General features: G+C 42.7%; 1 protein-coding gene across 1 annotated transcript in view; it reads left to right on the forward strand.

Moving 5' to 3' along the window:
- The window catches only part of LOC119423488 (spectrin alpha chain, non-erythrocytic 1), a gene marked incomplete in the record, with an annotated part of 64,843 nt that extends 54,936 nt beyond the window's left edge, over nucleotides 1-9,907 (forward strand). Inside the window, 9 exon segments of the mRNA XM_037690921.1 lie at nucleotides 1,396-1,532; nucleotides 1,614-1,698; nucleotides 1,794-1,943; nucleotides 3,449-3,598; nucleotides 4,651-4,907; nucleotides 6,823-6,958; nucleotides 7,115-7,309; nucleotides 7,534-7,686; nucleotides 9,686-9,907. Of these exon segments, the coding sequence (XP_037546849.1) occupies nucleotides 1,396-1,532; nucleotides 1,614-1,698; nucleotides 1,794-1,943; nucleotides 3,449-3,598; nucleotides 4,651-4,907; nucleotides 6,823-6,958; nucleotides 7,115-7,309; nucleotides 7,534-7,686; nucleotides 9,686-9,907 (1,485 nt within the window).
- Nucleotides 9,908-10,256: the final 349 nt, after the last annotated feature.

The following is a 10,256-nucleotide window of genomic DNA, read 5'->3' on the forward strand; positions in this document are numbered from 1 at the left end:
CTGCACTAGTGGACCACTGCACAAAACTAGTCAACAACTGTTCTTTATTTGAAACTTAGACACCATTATGTTGTCATTAGTAAACTAGTACATGTTAATTAGTGTGACTAATTTTGGCCATAGTTGACTAGTGAGCATTTTAGAGTTTACTAGGCAGCTAGTTCAATTTTAAGGCTGCACTAAAGTCCATTAATGGTCAATCAGGTCATCTGGACAGTTTCTTTTTTGTGGAAAGACGTTTCGCCCTCTATCCAGAGGGCTTCATCAGGCTGAGGACACTACAGCCCCCAGAAACCATCTTATCACCAGCAAACTGGTTGGTCCACTAAATGAGTGTACTGCTTAGTGTGGAAAACAGTTTACTTGGGACTCCTCAGACTGATGAAGCCTTCCGGATAGAGGGCAAAACATTTTCCACAAAAAATAAACTGTCCAGACGACCTGATTGACCATTATTGGATTTTGTACATGGATGATTGTGCGTGAACTTTGTTGTTGCACTAAAGTGCATATTTGAGGTTGGGGAGTTGATTTGTAGGCATAATTTGTGTTGATCAGCTGACATGTAAGGGTTTCGTTGTGTACTAGTTAACTTATAAGACACAGTGGTCAACTAGTTCAGTTCAATGGTCCACTGGAGTGTGAAAAGGCCAACTGGATTGGGACTTTTGGACTATTCATGCAGCAAAATGTCTAACTAGTATGACTTGTTGGGCAGAAGTGCCACTGGTTGGAAGTGCTTCAAGAATTAATGTGACCAGTTGTGAAGCACAGGGCAGCGCAACAACCTAGTGGGTGAAAACGACCCTTGATGTCAACGGTGTTGAATAAATACACAAATGGTTTGCCATACTCCCTGCAGTCCAGAAACTTGAACGTCTCATTTGAACCCCCTGCTGTATGAGGGTCCTCCGGCCGACCTTTAATGCACTCAGATGGTTGTAAATGTTGCTTAGTGGCTGCTGACGTCTCAAACATATTTCTGCGCACAGAAAGGATCTGTGCGAGCACTGACCTTACCGAAAACTCAGCTGCATCGCTCGAAAAGACGGTTTATGGAAATCCCTGTTTAATCCTGAAAAAACACAGCTGCCTAAATGAGAGCCGGGCAAAGAAAAAGTGACAAAGTTTCTGTTTTATTAACATTTCTTTTTATCATGAGAATTAAAATGTAGCACATGTTGTACTTTGTGCATTCATTCATAAAGTCATTTACTGTAAATATGTCCAAACTTCTGGTTCCAAGCATTTTACTTTTTGCATCAACTTGATAAGCTGTCGGTTAGAAAATGTTTGAAGAAATCCGTTAAATTAACTGTAAATACTCTCTGTCGAAAGCCTCCATGTGCATGTTGTTTGTTTCCAGCTTAGAGGCCATGACTCTTCTGTTTACAGAGCATCGGTGACCATGTGAGCGGTCGACAGATGCAGAGCAGCCAAAGCCAGGAGCAGCGATCAGTGAGCCACGCTCCATCAGCTGAGGGAGGGAGCTCAGGCCACACAGCCACCAGATACCAGCTGAAGGAGGAAAGGTCAGCCTGATGTTTCTTTCTGACTGTGCCTGACTGGGAAAGATCTGTGTTTATTGTAAAGCACCATCGTCTTGTTTGCAGCAAAGCGCCCAGAGCAGAGCCCAGACTCCCCTCGGCTCCACAGAACCACCCACAGCTGCAGAAGTTCACTGTGTCTGCAGACAAGGTGGGCTCAGCTCCGACACGTGCAGCTGCAAAACACGTACGCCGAACAACAGAACTTGACGTTTTAGGTGTTTTTTTTTTTCTCTCTTTCTTTAGACTTTGTCCTGGCTCAAAGACAACGTAACCATGGCAACTCAGGTGTGTTCAATAGCCAGCTCTGGGGGACTGGAGGCAGCCAGGGAGTGTCAGCGCGCCCTCGAGCAAGAAATCCTTAACAACAGAGTCCGGATAGAGGTGGTCAAGAGGGTAAACCGAAGCGCATCGTCACATTCCCAGTCCATGAACACGTGGTGAATGTTAACGAGCTAATTTCATTTTCTGTTCTGAATTTGGCTAAGGAGCTGAAAATGATTTGTTAAAGCTAAAAGCAGCAGAGCACTAGCCAACTGGTAAAAGAAGCACTAGCTAAAATCTAAAGTGTGTGAGCGACTAGAAAAAGGCCCAAAATGAGCAAAATGTGTAGCTAAAAGCCAAAAAAGAGCAAAAGACAAGCTAAAGTCTAAATAGAAGCAAAATTCTAGCTAAGACAAAAATATCAAAAGACTGGAAAAAGTAAGAAAACATTAACTTAAAGCTAAAAATAGCAAAAGGCTAGATAAAAGTAAAATGTTAATTAAAAGCAGCAGCTCAGCTAAATGCTAAAAGTATCAAAAGGTTAGCTAAAAGTAGCAGAATGGTAGCTAATACCTTGAAGTGACAAAAGGATAACTCAAAGTGGCATGTGGAGAAAAATAAAGTGAGTTCACAGAAGCAGATTTTAAAAAGAACAACGTTGTAGAAATCGAAGAGATTTCTATGTACTGTATTGCTATGGTGAAAATATTTGCAAAGACAGTAGTCCCTTGCTACTTCGCGGTTCGACTTGTTAATCAAAGTAAGATTGGACGTGACACACAATTGGCTGATTGATGGATGAGCCACATGAGTGGCATGGATTGTTAAATTAAAATATAATAGTTTAAATGACTTAGCACCTGCATTCATTCTGACATGGAAAAAATTGAACACTACCATTTTCAGCCACTAGAGGGCCATTGACCTATATGGCAAGCCAAATGTCTCATTAATAGGTAAAAATGGCTATTAATGATACACTTGGCTTGCCATACAAACCACCTTTGTCTCGCGCCGTAACTCCTGGAGCAAATGTCAAATTAGCTGCATTTTGCCGCGCCGCCCAGGTAAAATGCAGCTGATTTGACCATTAAAGTGCATTTATTAATGAAAAGTTCAGCTGAGACGCACCTGTACTATAATGTCAAGTAAACAAATAATTGTTTTTAGGTGGTTATCTTGTTAAATTTCAAAGAAATGCACAGCGAGTCGTCCCTCTGCACGCTCCTGCTTCCATGTATCGGTTTTTGAAATACAGCTGATTTGACCGTCAAAGTGGCTATTAAGGAAAGTTGGGGGGGCTGGGAAAGGAATCCCCATGATAAACGAGGGAAAACTCTGAAGTTAAATATGTTAAAAATGGCTAAAGTTATAAAAATCAAAAGTCAAAGTATCAATCTCCTGAATGAGCTGAAGGTTTTGAAACGAATGACTAAAATAACACGTGCAGATAAATAAATAAAAAACTGGAAAAGAATACTGCGAATGTTCATGCGTCCTCAAAATGAGAGCAAAATGGTTCAGTGTGAGGAAGCTGTGTGAACCCAAAACTTCAGATTTACGCACATTTTACATCATGAAATCCAGTTCATGTGTACCGCACCACCTGTACTGATGAGTTGAAACCCGTTCCTCAGGAGGGCCACGGGCTGGTCCGGGCTCAGCACCCAGGCAGCTCAAAGATCGAGGAGTTTCTCAGCCAGCTGGAGGTCCTGTGGGAAGAACTGAGGAGGAGGCACCAGAGGAACGCTGCATTCCTGCAGGCCTCAGAGAAGCTGGGCTTCAGGGTAATGTTCATAAACTATCTCTGAGCAGATTCTCTTCTTGGGTCAAACTGTTCTGAGAGAAATTTATAGTCTTATTTTGAAGGATTTCTACCATTTTTAGAGCTTTTATGTTCAGCCATAAATGTGCAGTCTTAGATAGAACCACAGTTTTATTTAACAAGAGATATAAAACATGCTCTCGTTTGGAGAAATGGTTAGAAATTAGCAGCCTTTTACAACAGATGTAGTTCAAAGTACACTCTAATGTCATTAGGTGTACCTATTATCATTGGTGCCAGAAGCATTTGTAATGTGGGGGGTCACACTGGTTGGTGGGTTCCGGGGGTCCTCCTCCAGAAATTTCTGAATAAAATAGATGCCATTTCCTGCATTCTGGTGTATTTTAACAGGCTGTTAAACATCTACGTTTACCTACATAAGTAAACACTTGATTCAATTATATTAGAGAGCATGGCACAAGAAGTAGCCTGACCAACAGCTCACCTTGTATGAACAGAGCATGCTCTGCATCTCTCAAGCATCCCTAGCCCAGTTGACAACTGCCGGCACTAACGTAGCACTAAGCTAGCAGCAAGCAACACAGACGCACTAGCCAACATGCTACAGACATAGCACTCCACTTCTTTTACGCATCCTAAACCCCTACCCCGGTCAACAACTGATGTCACTAACGTAGCGCTAGGCTAGCGCACAACACAGAGGTGTCTCCCCCTCCTCCCCCTGTGAGCACCCTGCCAAGGCAAGTGACCTAGAAGAAACACTGCATGTGGTGTGATGAGTTGTTGTCGGTAACCAGGAAAACCCGGAGTGGACTTTTAATGGTTTGAGTATTCTCTTATTAATCAAGTGGAATGGATTTTTCCTGAAGAAATACAAACAGCGCTGGGTGAACTAAAATTTAATGGTAAATGTGGGGGGGTCCAAATTAATATTTTTCAAATGTGGGGGGGGACACGTCCCCATCACATATAGTTGTTGTGACGCCTATGCTTATTATTACCCCATTGTTTCTTGTTTTAATACTAAAACGTTTGTTTGCTTTTCGAGCGTAGATTGTGAAAGTGCTCCAAGCCCTTGGCAGCCTGGAGGCCTGGCTGGAGTCGGTGGAGCTCTCAATGAAGGCGTCTGCGTTAGCCGGTGACCCCGAGACCATGAGCGTGGCTGAGAGGGAGAGCTTTCTGCTGGAGAAAGAGGTGGCGGCACGCGGCCCGGAGCTCGGCGCTCTGAGGCAGGAGGTGGACCGCCTTCGTGGCCACAGTCTCCCACACGTACAAGATCTGCCAGCGCGGATGGAAGAGGTGGAGAAAAAGTAGGTTTTTACTGGAGTGGAGAAAGAAACCCCACTGATTGTTCTTTCGTCGTGGAAGATTTGTACTATGAATCTGGTCGTTCTGCCAGTCGCCACCGTTGGGATAAAAAAGTGCATCACAGTTTCCGAGAGGTCACAGGCTTGGGTTTGCCGTGTTTGCAACATGGAAGAGTTGATTCATAAAAGTTCCAGTTTGAGTTTTAAGACAAACAGTTTCACCCAATAAACCAGAATCATGGAACTATTCATAGATCTCTTCGGCTGCCATTTTGTCCAAACTGGCAAAATAAAAAGTGCTCTCTGTGCGCTCGTTAACTGCGCAGCTCAGGCTTTATTCACTTATGTGCCAGGCGCTTCTCAGCGAGGTCTACCCCTGTTCCGACACGCAGCTCACCCATTCAACCATTACTTGGTTGGATAATGACGCCTCTCTCTTTGGTTGTTGCCATGGACTTTCAGTAAGCCCATACGATGCTGGCTGCTGGACTGGACTGGACCTATCCAGGTCTATAAACAAGAGTTCAGTTTCTGTAAAAACCACCAAGCTGACCAAAGAAAATACAGACAAGGAAATGTCTCGTTTAAGTGATTCCAGGTTGCAGTCTAAGCAACCAGTGGTGCAGATAGAAGTACCTCATGGAGTATTCTTTGTGCCATCAAGTTGAGCATGCACTGAGACGGACAACTTAACATTTGCTTGCTGGAGCTGATATAAAGTACAGAAAGTGGTTTTGCCATATAATCATATCCCACTCCAGTCTCCATTAAAGGTGGTATCTCAATCAGCTAACGGCGGCTAACGACATTTATTATGTGTCCTGAATGTCTCAGAATGTCCCCAACTTTGGTGGAATTCTCAGTTTCTTCTCATGACTTGCAGAGACGTACAGCCATGTTAATGGAGCTCTGAAGAAGTTCAGTAAAATTTATGCAACAACGTTTTCTCTAAAAAGTTGTTGTGGGCATCTTCAACCCATCTAAAGAGCGCTAAACTATATTTTGACATCTGAACAGGAGCGCTACTTTGTCAGAAATCCTCCAAGTCAAATGTCCAGGTCTACAATCCATTCTGAGATCAATAATAATAACGGTGAGATTACATTTCATGTAAACCCTGACAGGTGGATAAACTTTGAAGTCGTAACTGAGATGTTTAAGTTAAAACAAGCACAACGGTAGGTAAATGGAGTAAACAAAACCTAAATGAAGAACAATTGTAGATAAAATGTAAAAAGCATTAATCAGTTGCTGAAAAGGGGCGAAAGGCTATTTAAAAAGTAAAAGTACATTAGCTAAAAAATTGTTTGTTTTTTTAAAAGCCAAAAAATGGTTCCTGAAAGTTGAAAAACATGTCTAGAAGCAGCTAAAATTAGCTTACTGCTAGCTTAAAGCTAAAATGTACCAAAACCTTAGCTAAATGCATCAAAATGCTATCTAAAAGCTAGCTAAACATTGCTGTAAAACGTATTAAATCACTAGCTAAAAAGTAGCACAATGCTAACTAAAAGTAGTGAAATGCTAGCAAACAGTGAAAATTCATGAAACGCTAGCTAAAATCCGAAAGTAGCATAAGATTAGCTACAAGCTAACAGTAGTATACGAAAATAAAGCAAATATTAAAGGAACAGCGTTTTGAAGGAATTAAAGGGATCTCAGTGTATTTTGTGTGCATCGGTCTCATTTCCCTCTCAACTTGATGGCACTAAAGGTGTTCCATACAGCAGCTACAGGACATGTCATTATTTCATGCTCAAAAGAAGCAACTCAAGGTTCATTTATTCAGGAAAAAACACCAAACATCATTTCATATTTCAGCTCTGCACAGGATGTGTTGATGTGAAGCACCATAGATGACCTAATCAGAACTGAAGGGTGGTAGCGCTCGCCTCATGAGATGCTGTGATGCGTTTCCCAGGTACCACTGTGTGCTGAGCGCCCTGAGCCAGCAGAACTCCGAGCTACGGGACACGCTCATGCTGACAGAGTTCCTGGAGCGCGTGGAGCTGGAGGAGAGCCAGGAGCTCGACGGGACTCCGTTTAGTCTCGGACAGGTAAGAAACATCTTATATGCAGTTTACACAGTTTTTATTGGACTGACTTTCAACTGAGGAAAAAATGTTCATCAAACCACTTGACAGGTTTGGTCCCGTAACACTCCTCTTGTACTGAACCAGCCCCTTGCCTCATCGTCATAAATGGTTTTTCAGCCTCTCCACAGAGACATCTCATCAGCTCCCGCTTTGCTCGGACTCCAGAGCACTTGTGGTGGCGAGGCCCTGCTTGAGATCGTGGGCGACCCGGTGGAGGAACTCCGAGAGGCCGTGGAGATGCTGAACGACACCGTGAGGGAGCGAGGTCGATCACGAAGCCACGACCAAGCCATCCGGGAGCTGCTGAGCAAGGTGCGGAGATGACTTCATACTGAATGTGTGCATGTGATGGTGCTGAAAGGTGTTGGGATCACATCTGGGTTAAGGCTCCTGGATTTGATTTATCCTCAGGTCATGTATCAAAGTGTCACAGACAATATTAAAAACCACTTTCCAACATGAAAATCAAATGATCCACTGCAGAGCGCGATGACCGGAACACAAGCAGATCTTGTGATGACCTTGTGTCTCATCAGCATGCCAGCCTGGCGGTACGAGTGGAGAAGAGCTTGTGCAGCAGCAAGGAACTGAACCTGGACATCCTGGAGGAGGAGACGGACCTGGCTGTGCAGTGTGAACCGGACCGCTGCAGCCTGGAGGCTCTGCAGGAGAGGCAGGAGCGCCTGGAGGTGAGAGGAAAACGCTGGCCCGTCCCGTGGTGTAAATATATTTTATTCACTTTATTGTTACAGCAGCAGTTTTTAACAAGTCACCTCAGGGCAGCACACAAAAGAAAAACAAGTATTACAACTAGAGAAATTACATTTCCTGTGAAAATGCAATGTGGATGCTTATTCCAGAAGAACTTGCTGAAAAACAGATGAAATTAGCTAAAAACATGCTGAAATGTAAGAACAAGTCCAAGTTAGCAAAAGAAAGCAGAAAGAGCACTTAATTGCTTAATTGGGTTTAAATAAGCAGATATTATCACAAAAAAATGGAAATTAGCTAAAAAAAAAGCTGAAATTAGCAAAAAATAGCTGAAAAGGAAGAAAAAAACTTAAACTACCAGAAGGAAGTGGAAGGAGCTGAAATTAGAAAAAAAAAAAAAGTGGAATTATCTGAAAAGGCTAACATTAGCATAAAAACAGCAAAATGGTAACAGAAATAGTAAAAAAGACTAAAACTTGCAGAAATAATCTGAAAGGAGCATAGCAAGCTGAAATTATTAGGCTGACAGTTGCAGAAATTACCACAAAGAATTTGATTGTATCTGAAAACAGCTGAAATTAGCTAAAAATGCTAAAAAGCTAGCTGAAAAAGTAGAATAATTTAAAATTTGCAGAAGAAAGCAGAAAGAACAAATGTTTGCCCATTTCTTCTGAAAAAAAACTGAAATTATCACAAAACAGCTGAAAAGTAGCTAAAATAGTAGAAATAAGCTTAAACTAGCAGAAGGAAGTGGAGAGAGCATACTTTTGCTGAATTAGGCTGAAAAAAGTTGAAATGAGTGCAAAAAAGTGGAATTAGCTGAAAATGCTAAAATTTAAAAACTGCTAAATGGTAGCCGGAAGAGCAGAAAAAGCTGAAACTTACAGAAATAAGCTAAAAGGAGCAAAACAAGCTGAAATTAGCAGAAAGAAGTTAGAAGAAGCACAAAAATGTTATAGTTAGCAGAACGAATCTGAAAGGAGTACAAAGGAGCTGGAAAAAAACAGCTGAAATTAGTGGAAAGTAGCTGAAACAGAACAAAATGTGAAAGGAGCCGTAAAAGGTTGCAAACAGATTTAAAGATTTGAAGGATGGAAAATGACCTCAATTCATTTTCTACGAGGAAAAAATGACAGAAAAGTTTAAATATTTCAAAAAGCTAAAGCTGCACCAATACCAAAAGTCACAGCCGAATCGTCCTGAAAGAGCTGAACGTTTTGATTTATGATTTGTTGGTATAGCTGAATACTGCGGGACGACAATTGCGCCAAAAAACGTACGTAAGAAAAATGGATCACAACGGAGTGAATGCTTCTTGAACATTCAGACAATAATCAGATAATAATCAATCAATAATCAGATTAGAATCTATCAGACAAAAAGGATTAAATCATTTTAGAGCCGCTCCTGTGATCCCTGCTAAAACAAGCCAGTATAAGATCACAGCAAGATATTTATTTGCACTCATGTGACTCACTTTAGTGTTTACTCTCAGAAACTGTTTGGATGTCAAACTTGCAAGGTGTGTGTGTGTGTGTGGGTGTGTGTGTGTGTGGGTGTGTGTGTGTGTGTGTGTGTGTGTGTTTCTATTTAAATCATATTTTTGGGTCTGTGTTGTGTTTATCACACGCAAACAAACCACACGCTCCCAGCTGTCTGGACTCGGTACAACCGAAAGGCAGAAATGAGCTAATCGCCCAAACCGAAATAAATGTGGCGTCAGCAGACAGGCATCCACGCACATCCAGGGGTGTTCTCCAACGTTCCTGGAGCTGAGAACATTACGCTGCTCCCACAGAGGCCTATTAATTACTGCCTCTTCAAAAGGTGAAGACTGAGCTCGCTGCAGCGTGGCAGCCCATCTGTGCACCATGTGGGCCTCCTGCAGAATCATATGCATAAAGCCATGAGCATGAGGTCATGGACACGAGAACAGGCTGATGAGAGATGATGGATCTTCACTGTGATTCTCCACAGGTGGACTGTGCAGTCGTAACGGAGGACGTGAAGGAGGTGGAGAACCAGGCGTCTCGCTTAGAGGATCTGTGCCCTGAGAGGGTGCATGTATTCAGGGCAAAGATCCAAGCCACGCTGGAGGCCCGGAACGAGCTGGAAAAGAGCGTGACGGACAACAAATCACGTCTGCAGGAGTTTGTGCAGCTCCGGGACTTCTTCAGGAGCTACCTGGCTGTGATGTAAGCAGTTTACCAGACTGCGACTGGCTGGAGAACGCCTCCTACAGGGAGCCTCCAGAACATCTTGAGACGTTTGTGGGGTTGTCAAACTAACTGCAGGAGTCACAGAGGTTCAAAGTCCTGTTGCTTGATATTTGACCGTGTTTCAAAGAAGCATGGTCACAGAGTCCTCGCAGACGTCTTCGACCCGTCTGAATCTGTCCTGAACATCTCCATCGCATCTCAAAAGTTATAGAGCTGCATTTTGGCACACTTTGACAGGAGCATAACAAGCTGAAATTAGCATATAGAAGTTAATTAGGCTGAAAGTAGCTTAAATTACCACAGAAATCTTGACTTTATCTGAAAAAAAG

This window comes from Nematolebias whitei, chromosome 1 (genome assembly GCF_014905685.2).
Source record: "Nematolebias whitei isolate Nwh7 chromosome 1, NemWhi1, whole genome shotgun sequence".
Classification (NCBI taxonomy): Eukaryota; Metazoa; Chordata; class Actinopteri; order Cyprinodontiformes; family Rivulidae; genus Nematolebias; species Nematolebias whitei.